General features: G+C 50.3%; 1 protein-coding gene across 1 annotated transcript; it reads right to left on the minus strand.

Moving 5' to 3' along the window:
• Positions 1-1,240: 1,240 nt before the first annotated feature.
• AWAT1 (acyl-CoA wax alcohol acyltransferase 1) lies at positions 1,241-12,637 on the minus strand. The gene is made up of 7 exons (XM_051968402.1): positions 10,064-12,637; positions 9,092-9,199; positions 8,683-8,753; positions 5,259-5,463; positions 4,774-4,948; positions 3,319-3,518; positions 1,241-2,019 (listed from the first exon to the last, which is right to left on the minus strand). Exons 1-7 carry the CDS (start codon positions 10,146-10,148, stop codon positions 1,865-1,867), a joined length of 999 nt encoding a protein of 332 aa, XP_051824362.1. The 5' UTR covers positions 10,149-12,637; the 3' UTR covers positions 1,241-1,864.
• Positions 12,638-15,755: the final 3,118 nt, after the last annotated feature.

Below are 15,755 nucleotides of genomic sequence, written 5' to 3' on the forward strand. Positions count from 1 at the left end.
CAAAGGCTCTTTGTAGTCTCTGCTGGTCAGAGGTCACCTTACCTTCTGGGCCTCCTCTGGTTTACCCCCAAGCCAGCCAGGTTCTCCTTTACTCCCTGTTCCTTGGGAAAGCAAGACCTTTCCTGGCTAGTTCTTTGAACCTGGGCCCCACACTGAGTGGCTGCCCTTGTTTCATCTTAATTCCTGGCTCCAACTTCTCTACCTGTCCTTTTTGTCCCTTTTGACTTTTATCACTTCCCTCCACACCTTCTGCAGGTCAATCAAATTGTCCTTGTTCCCTCCATACAGTTTTCCATTTCTCCATTTCAGACCGTTGTGCTGAACAACTCCTTTGTAAAGCTCTCTCTCCTCAACTCTACCTTGCTGTGGGTCCCGACTCACTTTTAAGGCTTGGCTCAAGTGCCATGTCCTGCATGAGGATTTTTCTTATTGCCTCTAGCTGCCAGTGTCTTCTCCCTAAGGATCCTGGGTCTGTTTCATGTATCCTTATAGGCTCAGAGACTTTAGAGTTGGCAGGGACCTTAGAGGTCATGGGGTCCTACAGATGAGGAAACAGTTCAGAGAGGTGAAGTTACTGCCTAGGGTTCCTCAGCCAGTCAATGTTGGAGGCAGGATTCAAATTCAAGCCTTTCTGATCGCTAAGTCCAATGCTCTTTCAGGCCACCATGCCACTTAGCTAAAGATTTTGTACGTAAAGGTTGCCTCCCTCCTAGAATTGAAGTTCTGGTGAGGACAGGGATTGCTTTAGTTTTGCCTTTGTATCCATGCACTTGGTACACAGTAGGTGTTTTAACATGCTTGCTGAAGGGTTAATTCTAGTAACTAGTAATTCTAGTTAATTCTAGAAATCTGTTGGCAAAGTTACACCGATGGATGGTGTAGGGGACTGCCCGGGATACAAAAGAAAAGGGGAGGGGGGGCTTTTTTCTGACTTTTGTTCCCCACATCTTTTAGACATTTAGTTTGTGTTAAACAAGCCAGATGTGTCTGTGGAAACCCCGAGCAGTCAGTCAAACACAGGCAGCACACTTAGCTGAATTTGCTTGAAGTGTAAAGGTGCTTTGTTTGAGCTTTGGAGCCCATTCTTGATTGAAAGTTCTTCCCACCCACTTGCCCCTGGACTAGAGAGTGTCTTTCATTCATGTTTCCCGGCTTTTTGCTACAGGGCTTAAGCGATTTGTTTCCTTATTCCGTCACCTTTTCCCCATGGTCTTCAGGGTTATCATTTTTCCCACATTAATTTACATTGCTGAAGGATTTATTGGTTAGATAGGTGCAAAGGGTTATAGGAGAGACAGACTTATTCCTCCCAAGAAAGTCATGGGGTGGGTGGGTAATAAATAAAAAGGTGCCTGGGAGGAGATCAGTTGTGCTTTGGGGCTTGAGGATCAGCAGCTACTGCTGCCAAGAGCTCCAAGAGGGGCAACTCTCTTTCAACTCTGAGGCTGACTCCAGACAGCAGATCCAATTACAGAGCCAGTATTCTTGGGCAGTAGAAAGTCAGACCTCTATACTATTGTTGAAAAGTTGAACGTCCTGGAGGGAGAGAGGGAGGAAGGGAGGGAAAGAGAGGCTGTGGGAAATGTGGAATCTCACAGGATACGTGGCCATGGCTTTGGGGAACAGAGCTGTATAAGGAGCTGCCAGAGGTAAGCAGAAATCTTGGTGAAAAGGGGTGGGGTCAGGGGTCAGGCCCACAGCATCTTTGAGAGGTGGAGCTAAGCACATTCCTGGGGAAGGATGTTCACAGGATACAGTTCTTGTGTCTCCCTTGGTCAGAAGGGACACTCCTCAGCCTCCTCATCCCCTTTGACTCTTGGCTTAGCACATAGGATCGGGGGATTGCATCCTCCAGTCTCAGCCCTCAAAGGAACAACAGCTCCTGGGTCTTTGAGTTCCCATACTGGGTCTTGTGATCATCGAACAACTTCTTCAGGGCTTCCATGTATATGGTGTGATACTTTTCCACTGTCTCTTGGCTCGGATTCTCCATCTTGGGGACCATTATAGGCTCCCCGACTGATGGAGCACATGGCAGAAAGAAGGACAAAAGGCATCAGAGCCCCCCTTGAACTCTTCCCCTCCCTTCCCCCACAAGGATCCTCGTCTGAGCAGTTCCCACCCTCTCCCACCCTCCTGCCTCTGACCATGGTTTCTGTAGGCACTTGACCTGGACAAGAGTCTTCCCAGAGAATCCCCTTTCTGAGCTATCAAGGCCCCCTCACTGTCTTCTCCTCATTGCTCTGTGACTATCTGAAACCATCCATCCGCTTAACCACTCCCCTCTCCTTCACATCATTATTCAGTCCGTTGCCAAGTCTTGTGGGTTGGATGGCATCTCCCATCTCTCCTCTTCCTTTTACTCCCGTGGCCACCTTTCACCTGGACTATGAATAGCCTCCTAAGTGGGTTCCCTGCTTTCAGCACTCTTAACTAGACAATGAACTAATTAGTTAATTCCCTTCTCCAATGCATCTCCACATAACTGCCAAAGCTATCTCAGATCATAGCTCTGATCTTGCCACTTCCCCTCAACAACCCCTGCTGGCTTCCTAGTAGCTTTAAGAGCTAGCTGAGTTTTTCAGGTTGGCAACAAAGGCCTTACCTCCTTTTCAGCCTTATTTGATACCCCCCCCTTCATTCACTCTACATTCTGGCCCAAGCGGCTTGCTGCTGAGCCGAGATACCGCTTCATCTTGTCCTCTCTTACCTCCGAACATCCCTACCAGTTGCCACCCTCTGCCTAAATTCTCCCCATCTTGTACAGCTCCGTTCGTTGGAATCGGTTCCCTTTGAGGAAGCGCCTCTGACAAAAGCCAGCCATCCCTCCCTCTTCCCTGATGTCTTTCCAAACACATTCTACTTTATATCATACTTAACTGTGGCCATGCCTTATACTCCTGTTAAACTGTAAACTCTACGAGGGCAGGGCCTTTATTTTTTTCCTTCGATTTCCAAGGTCCAGCACAGTGCCTTCCCCATAGGAAGGGCCAGAGAAATGCTCTTTGGATCGACTTGGATCATCTGTCTTCCTTTCATTTTTAGGCAGGTCCCCTCCCTTCTCTGGGCCTCAGTTTCCTATTTTCTGAAATGAGGGGTTTGACCCAGATGACCACTCAGGTCCCTTCCGTCTCTTCTCTCCGGTCCTCTCTACTCACTTTGGGCTTTGATGTTCTCCTTGGTGTCGTTCCCCAACTTCCTCCCCTCTGTCTCCATCCCTTGCTAGTTCTGCCCTCAGTCCCATCTCCTTTAGCCTGCCTCGACACCCCTCCCTATGCATGGCTTGCTCCCGAGGTAGCCTCTCCAAGGGAAGCTCACCAATGGTGATGATGGGCTTGGGGAGTGGCAGAAGTCCCCAAAAGTCCTGGAAGAAGCCACGTCCATAGAAGACACAACAGTAAAAACCCCAGAAACTATGAAACCAGTTCTGGAATCGGTGCATACGGCTGCCCTCAGGGAACAGCACTTGGTGGTAGACTTCCGTCTCCCCAAAGGTGAAGGTCGGGACCAAGTGAGCCCTACAATGAAAACAGTATCGGTATGGCCAAAGAGTGACAGGAAGCTGCCTTCCTGAGACTCTTCTTGGCCCATGCTCTGCCCCCACCAGGCCGTGGCTTGGGATTGAAGGTGCTGACGCTTCCCCCCATCCCCGTGCGATCTTGAGGTTCTCGGGAGAAATTCATTGCCAGAGGGAGCCACTACCAGAGTCCCTCTGGGGCCTAACTTTGGGTGTCCATCCTCCTCCTCTTCAGATAGCGGGCCCTCTTCTTGGTTTCCCCCATCACCACTGCCCCACACAGACAGCACTCCCTCAAAGTGAACTGGACAATGTGGTTTTTGGTCTGGCTGGGAGGATATGATGGAGACCTAAAACTCTGAACCCTTAGCTTGACTTAGCTTTCTGGAGATGGGCCCACTTGACTCAGGGAAAGGTTTCAGATGGAATTGAAGTGAGCATTTCAGACTCTTAGTCCCATTTACCTTGCTGGACTCTTTCCTAACTGTGGGTAGTCACTGTACCCAGAATCTGGTAGAGTCTCAATAAGTCCTTGCAGAATAAATGAATTGTCTAGTTGAGAGTGGATTTATGTCCTCTCTCACTAGATTGTAAGTTCCAGGGGCAGAGACTGTGGTATTTATATACCACGCTTCATTTATTTATTTATTATTAATATTAGCATTATTTATTAATATAATATTATAATTATATACAATAGAATAACATATGCTATTATTCTATTCTATATATAATATAGAATATTATTGTATAATAATATAATATGAATGTAATAAAATATTATTATTTATTATAAACCACAAACCACTTTTAGGTTTATGAACTCATTTGATCCTCACGACAACCCTGAGATGTAGGTTCTGTTTTATTTTATGGGTAGGGAAATCAAGGTGTAGAGAGCTGACGTGTTTTGCCCAGGATTCCACCTCAGCCCTTCCTGACTCCACGGTCCACACTCTAGCTTCCGGACCACCTGACTGCTCAGTTTCCTGAGTTTACACTCGGTATCTTGCCCAGTGTCCAGCACATCATTCTGTATACAGTTGGTGCAGGCCCTTAATAAGTGTTTCTCGAATGAATGTGTTTGGGTCTTGGCCCTCTACTAGATCCTAACCTTTCTGAAAGCAGAGATTGTGTCTTCTCTAGATTTTGTATCTCTTAGTGTTCCTAGCATGTGCTCTACGTACAACAGGTGCATAATTTAGATTTGTTGACTGAAATCAGCTAATAATGGAGGCCGACCCAGAGTCACCTACCCGTGCCGGAGGGCTGTGCGCACGAACCCTTTGCGTTTCTTGATGATCAGGGAGGTGCTGTTAGGTACGCTCTGCAGAGCCTCGCCAACGCCCCCGATGACAATGCCTACCAGATTCCCAGGGCCATTCTTGGACAGCATGTAGTCAATGGCGGGCTGACTCACCGGGCACACACCTGTAGAGTAAGCAAGTCGCTGATTGGGGGGGGGGGAGGCAAAGGAGCCCAGCCTCAGGCCCTCACCTTCTGGCTTTCTCCTGGGCACCGATTCGTGCCCTTCTGGCCCACTTCAATCACTCTGATGCCAAGAGATGGCACAGAGGTCTCAGGGGTGTCCCATCATGGCCCTGGAGCAAGAAGCAAAGGCCGAAAGCAACAGCGAGGGGGCTTTGAGTGAGTTATCAGCATGAGCTCCTTCTCCCTGCCCGTGCCCAGGCTGCCAGGGAGGGACTGAGTGCCCGCACCTCAGAGGAACAGTCAGACCTACCTTTAGCCATGAGGTATTCCCTGATAAAGGGGACCTTGAAGAACCAGGAGAGCGTGGCCAGGTAGGGTCTGATGCCGGGGAAGGTGGTGGAGAAGTTCGTGGCCTCAGTGCAGAAGTTGCAGAAAGCCCCGAAGGTCAGGATGCCATGGGGATGAACACCCATGATATAGTTGTGCTCTGGGTTCAGGTCCTTAGTCTTCAGGAGCTGAAACCAGAGTTGGGGGTAGAGAGCGTTAGAAAGAGATCACAAGGAGGGGGGGGTCAAGGAGGAGCACCCCCCCAGGTGCTTCAATGAAAATGAGTGAATGAATGCATTGATTAAGCCCTTACTGGATGCTGGGAACTAAGATAAGTCCTGGGGAGGCAAATAGAAAAAAGGCATCAGGCTCCTGTCCCCAGGGGCTTCTGGGCTACAGGGAGAAGCCACCATGTTACAGGAGCTGCATCTAGGGAGGGCGGGAGCCACCAGTGGTGGAGTCGTGGGGAAAGTGACCGACACCCAAGTCCTTTGCAAGGTGACAACGTGGGTCAGATAATCAGAGAGTTAGAGAGGGGGCTGGGCAGCTGGGGGCAGAAGTGGGCTGACGGCCCACCATAGAGACAGGCTGTGAGGGTTAAGACAGCACAGATGGCTTCAATTCAGCTTCACTGGGGGTGGGGTTGATGGGACTATGTTTTCTGCCCAAGCTGGTGGATGGCAGCTAGGTGCCCCAGAGGGCTGGGCCTGGAGGTGGGAAGATCTGGCCTTGGGCACTTACTGAGTGTGACTCTGGACAAATCATGTCTATATTGTCTCAACTGTAAAATGGGGATCACAATAGCACTTTCTTCTCAGGATTGCTGTGATGATCAAATGATAATTTAAGATAATATTTGTGAAGCACTTAGCACAATGTCTAGCGCAGAGTGGACACTTAATAAAGTACTAGACTTGATTTCATCCCTTCCTTTTTTTCTTCCTTCTCTTTCTTTCTTCCTTCCCTCGTTCCTTCTTTCCTCACTTCCTCCATCCTTCCATTTCTCCCTTCCTTCCTTCTTTCCTTCCTCCCTTCCTGCCTCCTTCCTTCTTTCCTTCCTCCTTTCCTGCTTCCTTCCTTCCTTCCTTCCTTCCTTCCTTCCTTCCTTCCTTCCTTCTTGCCTCCTTCCTTCCTCCCTTCCTGCCTCCTTCCTTCCTTCCTTCTTGCCTCCTTCCTTCCTCCCTTCCTTCCTCCTTCCCTCCTTCCTTCCTTTCTTCCTTCCTTCCGTCCTTCCTTCCTCCTTCCTTCCTCCCTTCCTTCCTCCTTCCTTCCTTCCTTCCTTCCTCCCTCCCTCCCTCCCTCCTTCCTTCCTTCCTTCCTTCCTTCCTCCCTCCCTCCTTCCTTCCTTCCTTCCTTCTTTCCTCCCTCCCTCCTTCCTTCCTTCCTTCCTTCTTTCCTCCCTCCCTCCCTCCCTCCCTCCTTCCTTCCTTCCTTCCTTCTCTCCCTCCTTCCTTCCTTCCTTCCTTCCCTCTCTCCCTCCTTCCTCCCTCCCTTCCTTCCTTCCTCCCTTCCTTCCTTCCTTCCTCCCTTCCTGCCTCCTTCCTCCCTCCCTCCCTCCCTTCCTTCCTTCCTTCTTTCCTTCCTTCCTTCCTTCTTCCCTTCCTCCCTTCCTGCCTCCTTCCTTCCTTCCTCCCTCCCTCCCTCCCTTCCTTCCTTCCTTCCTTCCTCCCTCCCTTCCTCCCTCCCTTCCTCCCTTCCTCCCTTCCTCCCTTCCTTCCTTCCTCCCTCCCTTCCTCCCTCCCTTCCTTCCTTCCTCCCTTCCTTCCTTCCTTCCTCCCTTCCTTCCTCCCTTCCTCCCTTCCTTCCTCCCTTCCTGCCTCCTTCCTCCCTCCCTCCCTCCTCCCTTCCTTCCTTCCTTCCTTCCTTCCTTCCTCCTTCCTTCCTTCCTTCTTTCCTTCCTTCCTTCTTCCCTTCCTCCCTTCCTGCCTCCTTCCTTCCTTCCTTCCTCCCTCCCTCCCTCCCTTCCTTCCTTCCTTCCTTCCTTTTCTTTTCTTCCTCTTTTCTTCCCTCCCTTCTCTCTCCCTTCCTTCTAACCAGTGCCAGATATTTGGTAATGTCTGAAGCCCAGAGGGCATTGCTCAGTAGGGGGAAGGCTCAGAATTGCCTCCACCAGGACCCAGTCTGTCTCAGTGCAGAGGCACCCTGGGCCTCTTCCAGGCTTTACTGTGGTGTGCAGGTGGCCCTGGACTCTTGAAGGCTCCATCCTCTATAGAGGGCCAGAACTTTGGAGAAGTATATTTGAAAGAAGGTGTTAACTCAGTGCCGTTGCTAAGACAATGGTTATCTAGCTTAGGTGAGTTCTCTAGTTCAGTATGATTGATTTAATCCTAAAACGAGGTGTTAACTCGGTGGAATTAAGATAATGATTCTCTAGTTTCAGTGTACTTAGTACTTAGTCTAGCTCTACAAGCCTGACACCTGTGGTGATGTACTTGTAATAGTCTATAAGGGCTCAGAGATCTGGGAGGGGGGGTACACTGGAAGATCGAACCCCTCGTGATGGCTGGCCTGTCTCCTTCACCTGGGGCCGGGCTGGCTTTCCGGAGGCCCTCCTGAATGGGGCTTGGTTTCAGTGGAGAAGTGCAGGAGGCAGGCGAGCCACCAGAGGCTGGTCAAGTCTTCTAAGTGCAGGAGAGCCTTCCTTTCGTCCTTCTAGGACAGTCTCTGTCTTGAAGTCTGCCCATTGTAGGTGTCAGTCTTGTAGAATAGGTGTCATCTCGGAGAACTATACTAAGTACTAGAGGAGCATTATCTCAGTTCCACCAGGTAATGCGTTGTTGTAGGACTAAATCAATCATCCCCAGCTCCCGCCCTTTACAGCCCTCAGCACACCAGCCATGGCCGCCCCACGGAAGCGGATTTCCACACGCCTGGTGACCGGCTGTGTATTCTCTGTGGACCATGTAGGGAGGTGAGGTGCAGTGGGCAGAGAACTGAACTGGAAGAGGAGGCCCAGGACAGTTCTGCTGCCTGGGTGACCCTGGGCAAAATCAGCATCACTGGGCCCTGTAACATGAGGGATCTCCAGGATTTCCTTCTAGCTTTGCCCACATGAGCCTCTGAACCAAGTGCAGAAGGCTGCTGCTGCCCCCCGAATGCTAGGCTTTGGGGTACAGTTTGCTTTGGGCCACGGTGGCTCAGAGCTCCTGGGTTGGCAAGGACACCGCTTGGCAGTGCCGCCGGGGTATCCCCCAAAGTCAGAGAGGCCCAGCAGTGTAGGGGGGGGCAGCCCGGTTCCGGCTCAGTACCGAGATCTGAGCCCTGGGCCACCTGTATTATCTTCCTCTGAGTTTTGGATCTGGGTTCCTCCAGGTTCACCCCAAGGGTGTGTCCAGAAATGCTCTTCTTCTGGGGGCCCGAGGGACCCCACGTGAGAGGAGAGAGGGGCCCGGGCCGTAGTTGCTCACCACAATGGGGAAGTAGTCTCGGATCATCGTCCAGACTTGCCAGTTCTGTACCCAGGCTGAACGCCTGCCACCTAAGGACACAGAGTGGGAGGGGGATGACTAGGAGCTTTGAACTCTAGAGTTTAACCTCTGCTTGATTCCCAGCAGCTGTGTGACCCTAATTAATTAACTTAAGCTCTATGAACCTCAGTTTCCAAATTTATAAAATGAGGATGGTAATACCAGCTTCCTCACAAGGTTGTTGCAAGGCTTAAACGAGAGAATGTTTGAAAAGCTCTTTGCCACTTTTAAGTGCCACCTAAGGGTGGGGGATGCTGCCTAAGGGTGAGGGAAGGTGCCCAGGGATGGGGGTGCTGCCGCTGCCAAAGGGTAGGAAAGAGCTCGGGGCTGGCTGGGCAAGGGCCCTCACCTTGCTCGGGTGTCTTCCAGTCCAGGACAAGCCAGGCCACATAGAGTGCAGGTAGAGGCCAGAAAGGAGTGAACAGCAGGTAGAAAAAGGCAGGCAGCAAGATCCAGACTGTTAAGGGGATCAGAAAATTGAGGGGAAGCCCGGCCAGTGGGAGCTGAGAGCCGGGGCAGGGATCGTGGAAGCATCCTCAGCTCCTAAGCCCGACCAGCTCCTCCTGTCTCATCTCTTGTCAGCTGGCCCATGGGCCTGGGTCCATCCATCCCTGGCATCTGCTTCCCATCCGTGTGGCCACTTAGTGGTCCACCTTCCATCGCGCTCCCCATCCTCTTCCACTAGCCTCTCCCCCTCTGGCCATCCCATACTCCTCTACCCGACCAAACCTTCCCCCCTTTATGTACCCACTCTCCCCACCCCCCTGCCCTGTGCCAGTCCACACAACCTGTTGCTTTGCTCCATCTGCTTGCTCTGGGCCCACTCACTCCCCTTTGCCCCGAGTCCCCTTGCTGTCTTCCCAGCCCTTTGCGTCCCTCTATTTTGGGCATGTCTCCTTGTCCCCTGTTCTTCACACTGGCTTCCTGCCCAGCCAACTCCCATCTACTACTTGTTCCCTGATACCCCAAGCGCAGGATCTCCCGACCCCTGTCTAAACGCCCAGCCTGTCTGTCCCTTGATCCTCTGGCCATTTCTCAGGCTAGAACCCTCCCCCAGTTTTACCGAGGGACCCTCTAGGGTGACAGTCCCAGCAGGGGCTGGAGGAGGACACCCGTTCTGCAATCCTACCCCTGGCTCCTTGGTGACCATGGGGAGAGCACACTCCCTCCCAGGGCCTCGTTTTTTCCTCTCTGAGCCATCGAGAGAATCTGCTGGTGTTCCGGGCCCGGCTCAGTCTTTCTCCTGTCCCGTCCCCTCCCCCCCCCCCCATTTGACCAGTGAGCCTGTGAAGACGAGACCCGTTCCCCAGCTGATACTCACATATGGCCAAGTAAGTCAGGTGCCACTGACAGATCGCGAGGCTCCGGCCAATGAAGCTGGCGTCGCATTGCCAGCGGGAGGGCATGGTACCCAGGAGCCCGAGGGAGGTGCTTGGTAAGGAACAGGAGGACCCGAAGAACGGCGCTCAGGGATGCCTTGGGACTCTGTGGGCTGGCAAGAGCTCAGGAAACCTGGCACCTGGGCTAATAGCTTTTGTGCCCTCTTCCCCGCCTACCACCCACAACCAGGGAGGAGAGGGGCCTTCTTTCATGGCCTGAGGCTCAGGCCTAGGCCCCAGCCCAGCCCTCTTGCCCTTTGACTTCTTCTTGGCAGGGAGACCCCCCGGGTAGTTCAGAGAGCAAACTGAGAAGACACAGTTTCCCAGAAGCCTAAGGGGTAGGGGCAGGCCCTAAGGACAGGCTTCTCTTTCCAGGCTTTGCTGGGATTGCAGCCAAATTCAGAGGAAATTGTAACTCTGAACAATTGACTAAGGGTTCTAGATGACTAGCCTGGGTGAGTCAGAAGCCAGGAGGTGGCTTTCCCTTTTCCCTCATTGGCCCCTTCTTTAATGACCTCACTGTGGACACTCCAGGGAAACTGAGTCTGTCCCCAAGAGTGGTATACGACAGTCTTGGGAGTCTGGTTCACTCTACAGATGAGGGAACTGAGGCTCCAAGGAGACAAATGACTTTTCCAGGGTCACAGAGCTACAGCTTGTCAGAGATGGAATTTGAAGCCAGTGCTCTCTACTATGGCAGAAGGTCACCCAAGAGACATTGAGGGAGGACTCCCTGTAGGAGAGGGTCTCTTTTGGGGGCAGATGTGGTTTGTTCATGGCGACTTCTAGGAGGGAGAGTGGGAAGCAGAGTACAGGCAGGGCCGGGCGCTGAACCTTTGCTTCCCTCCCAGGTCCCTTCTGAACCTTTTTGTCTCACACCAATGGCGGCGTGGCCAACGGGACCTTTTAGAACTGATGGGAGTGTGGCGGCAGGAGGGTGGTGGAAAGCTGGAAGAAGGAAGGCCATGTGGTCAAAAGCTTTTTTTTTTTTTTTTTTTTTTGCTTAGTCCCAGTGCGGGCCCGGGGGCTTGCTCCTTCCCTAGCCTCCCAGATGAACTTGGCTGGGGATGATTGATGATGGGCAGACACCAACGGGGCGCCAGCGGAGCCACCCCAGCTCTGCTCTCAGGCCATCAGTGAATAGATTACGGATCTTTGACTCAGATGGGACCTGAAAGATTATCTAGTCCAACCTCCCTACCTTACAGAGGAGAAAACTGAGGCACAGAGAGGGGAGCTCACAGAGCCCCCAGCCTGGGACCCTGCAAGGCAGTAGTGGCAGAGAGGCTGAAAACCAGCCCGCTTGTGGTTTCCTGGAATTGCCTAGGCCCGGACCCTCCTCCCATATCCTCTCTCCATATCACTTTCTTTCCTTCCTTGGAAGCTGTTGCCTTCCAGCTTAAGTGGCAGCCAGGCGGTCCAGTAAGGAGAACTAAACAGACACAATAAATGGGGGGCCCTGGCCAAGTCAGTTTACCTTTATCAGCCTCAGTTTCTCAACTACAAAATGGGGATTATATGAGTAGCTAGCATCCAGGAGGATCAGATGAAACAACAAAGGGAAAAAGCTCGAGGCTCTTAAGGCTTTCTAGACATTCAAGCCATGATTCAGTGCCTGACGTGTCACCTCATCCGGGCCTTCCCTGAGCCTTAGTTTATTCAGCTGTCGGATGAAGTGGGGGAGGGTTGAACCTCGAGGCAGGTCAGCTCCTGATCCTCCAGGCCCCACAGTAGACCTGGTACACAGTGGGTGTTCAATGAATGAACGCCTGACCAACCAGCTTGCGGCCCGGGTGAGGGGCAAGGCTGTGGGACGTCCCTTTCTACGTTGGGAAAGCAGATGAAATGTCCCAAGTTATACTTCTAGCTGCTGGGCCTGTCAGTTATTCCTAAGTTGTCAGGGTGGAGTACTCTAACCTTGGCTTCCTGGTGCCTTGGGCACTAGGGCACAAAAGGACTGAGTCACAGAGGCAGAATTCTGGGCTGAGGGCTGGAAATAGCAGTTTTGTAGTAACTACTACAAATAGTAATATTCCTAGTAATAGTAATAACATTGTGCTCTCTACTGTGGCAGAAGGTCACCCAAGGGACATTGAGGGAAGACCCTCTGTAGGAGGGGGTCTCTCTTTGGGGTAGATGTGGTTTGTTCATGGCAACTTCCAGGAGGGAGACTGGGAAGCACTCTATGAATTTACTAGTAAAATCGAGTTTCGCTGTCTCTATCCAGAGGCCAGAGGATCTCTGTCTGGACGGCTGCCTTGTACCCTAGGCTGATCTTGGTACCGGGGAAGCAAGGGCAAGAAATGCAAAGAGCTGGGCGCTTCTCCTCAGCCCCCCACCTAGGGAAGCAAGGGAAAGAAATCCAAACAAAGAGCTGGGAGCTTCTCTTCAGACCCCTCCATCTCTTGCCACCCCAGGCCTGACCTCCCTTGCATGAGAGGAAGAGAAATCTCCCAGGCTCCAGATTCTTATTAGGAGGAGGGAGCTGAACCATTGCTCATGAGACTGACCATCTGGGCTTGCCCTAAATTTGCAACTTGGAAGGGACCCAGAAGTCACTGAATGCAAGCTAGATGTGAACAAGAAGGCCCTCTGTAACATACTCAGCCCTTCAGTGATGGGGCGCCCAGTCCCTCCCGAGGCAGGCAGCCCATTCACTCGGGGAACAGCACCAATCGGTAGGGAATTTTTCCTGACATCATGCTAAATTTGGCATCTTTGCAGTCTTCCATCCCCCTCATGGTTTCTTGTTTTGCCTTCTGGGACCCAGCAGATCAAGTGTAATCTCTTCTGAATCTATAACAGATACTAAAAGACAGCTCATACGCGCCCCAAATCTGCACTTCTTGAGGCTAGACATACTCCCAATTCAGACTTCAGATGGCGTGACTCCAACGGCCTTCCCATTCTGGTTGCTGCTGCTGCTGGAGGCTCTCCATTTTGTTAGCACTCAGCATCTCAAAACTTCCTGTATTTTGGAGAGCCCAGTACTCAGCTAATGTGCCATTCATCCTCTTCTATTCACTTATTGGAAGTCAAAGGTCAGTGCCTTCAAAGAAAATATGACTCAACTGAGACACGTGAAATACAGGGTGGAGTCCACGACTGTCCGCTCGGATGTGGCTGGAATTGGGGTCTTGTTATGTGTTGCCCAGTTAGCCACTGCCAGGTCTCTACTGGAGCATTAACTAAGGATAACGAGCGCTCTTCTCCCATTGAAAGGCAATTTGGAACGATACTATATGACCAAAATGCACAGATCTCCTTGTTAGACAGTTGCCTAAAAAGGCCCCAAGAAACAGATGCGAGAATGCATTTCCCATCTTCCTTTGCAGGGGACTATGGTTGTGGAACATGGCACAGACTAGTTAACTCGGTTGATGACACGGTTAGTTTTATTGGACTGTTTTTCCCCCTCTTTTAAAATTTCTTGTTTTCAGGAATAGCTCTTTGTGTTGGGGACATGGGAGGGATCTGTTTGGAAACGAAGGCGATATAAAAAGAGGAGCTAACAATAGAAATTTACTGCTTTTTCTTTTTTAAATTTATTTTTTGATTAAAGCTTTTTTTTTTCCAAAATATATACTTGGACAATTCTTCAACATTAGCCCTTGCAAAACCCTATGTTCCAATTTCCCCTCCCCCTTTTCCCACCCCCTTACCAAGATGGCAAGTAGTCCAATATGTGTTAAACATGGTAGAAATACCTGTTCAATCCAATATCTGCAGACATATTTCCACAACTATCTTGCTGCACAAGAAAAATCAAATCCAAAAGGAAAAAAATGAGAAAGAAAATAAAATGCAAGCGAACAAAAACAAAACAAGCAACAAAAAGAATGAAAATGCTATGTTGTAATCCACCCTTAGTTCCTCTAGTCCTCTCTCTGGGTGCAGATGGCTCTCCCCATCACAAGATCATTGGGACCGGTCTAAGAGTAAAAATTTAAAGGTAACAAAGAAAGAAGTAGCCTAGTGCCCCTTCAGAGACCTGTTGGGTATCTCAACTCATGAATCAATTTGCCCTTCCTAATACAGAGTAGTGACCCAGTCAACAGTCCAAAAGCAGTTTTTACTCCCAGCTGGCCACTGTACCAGGCCCTGTGGGTAGGTGGGGGAGATAAAATAGAAACAGTGAATGCATTAAGGAACTTCTGGTCCTTGGGGCGGGGTAAGTTGGGAATGGGGATGCCAGCCATACATAAGTTAAGAAATACAAAGTAGAGAGTAAGTGATTCTGAGGGGGAATCGGCCGTATATTGGCAGAAGCACCCAGGATCAGCTCTGAAAGAAGCTGGGAATTCCATAAGGTGCCAGTTGGTTCCAGACATCGGGGGTCACTTGTGCAAAGACACAATGACAGGAAACGGAATGCCATGATTGCAAAACAGTAGGCTGGTTTAACCAGAACAGAGAGGGTGTGAAGGTGGAGCTATGTGAAATGACTGAAAAAGTGAATGGGGCCCAGAGAGTGGAGGCCTTGAAATGCCATTTTATCCAACAGCACTAGGGAGCCACTGAAGATTTTTGAGTGGATGAGGGGTGACAAGATCTGAGTTTTGTTTTTAGGAATACCAGTTTGGCAGCTAGATAGAGGATGGGTAAGATAGGGGAGGGAATAGAGTCTGGGAGAGCAATGAGGAGGCTATTGCAATAGTCCTGAATTAGGGTGGAGGCTAAATGAGTAGAGAAGAGATGGATGTCAGTGATAAAGACAGGAGATGCTGGAACTACAAATGGACTTGAGAGAGCTTATTATTAAATGTCTGGTGTGAATATTCACACCTTCGAATTAAGCAAAGACTACAAATCCAACTTGATTATTTGATTGTCTAGGCTTAAGAAAGCAATGAATGTTTGGAGTAAGCTCCAAAATATGTTGTGGGTACATTATCTATCTATCTATCTATCTATCTATCTATCATCTATCCATCTCTCTCTCTCTTTCTCTCTTTCTCTGTCTCTGTCTCTCCTCTCTATCTCTGTCTCTCTCTGTCTCTGTTTCTGTCTGTCTATCTCTCCTCTCTCTCTATCTCTGTCTCTTTGTGTGTGTGTGTGTGTGTGTTACTCTCTCTCTCTGTTTCTCTGTGTTTCCTCTGTCTCTCTCTCTTTCCCCCTCTATTGGAGAACTGGTTGTTAAACATTTGCCATCACACCCCCGGATATAGAAGTAGAAACAAGACTTGGCAACCACCTGCATATAGGAGGTAAGGGAAAGAGAGAGTGGCAGATGAGTTCAAGATTGTGGATCTCAGGGTGAGTGGTTGGCTGCTGGCGCCCTCAATAAAAATAAGAATGTTTGGTGGAGGAGCGGGTTTAAGGGGAAGGAGAATGAATTCTGTTTGGGACAGGCTGGAAGAATGAGCTTTCTTGCTGCCATGGGAGCGGTCTAGGGGCGAGAGCCAGGATTTGTGAACTTGGGCAGCTAAAAGGGCCTTATTAGAAATGAATAAGTGAATAAGGCTTTTTTTAATCACTCTGTACCATGTACTCGTTAAGTGGTGGGGATGCAAATGTATGCAAGAAAGACAGTCCTTGCTCCTATGGCCTGTAGTGAACTCTTTGAGTCAGAGACCAGGAAGAGAATCCTGCTATTCTGAAGTAAGGCTCTGGGTCCTTTGGCTCTTTCCATTA

The sequence above is a fragment of the Antechinus flavipes genome, chromosome X (assembly GCF_016432865.1).
Source record: "Antechinus flavipes isolate AdamAnt ecotype Samford, QLD, Australia chromosome X, AdamAnt_v2, whole genome shotgun sequence".
NCBI lineage: Eukaryota > Metazoa > Chordata > Mammalia > Dasyuromorphia > Dasyuridae > Antechinus > Antechinus flavipes.

Bases quoted from the DNA above. Each gene is read 5' to 3' on its own strand.
- AWAT1 (XM_051968402.1), bottom strand. From the start codon at position 10,148: ATGCCCTCCCGCTGGCAATGCGACGCCAGCTTCATTGGCCGGAGCCTC. The intron at 4,949-5,258 runs GTAGGTCTGACT...CTTACTCTACAG, and splicing joins GGAATACCTCATGGCTAAAG to GTGTGTGCCCGGTGAGTCAG. The intron at 3,519-4,773 runs GTAGGTGACTCT...TTTTCATTGTAG, and splicing joins CGCACAGCCCTCCGGCACGG to GGCTCACTTGGTCCCGACCT.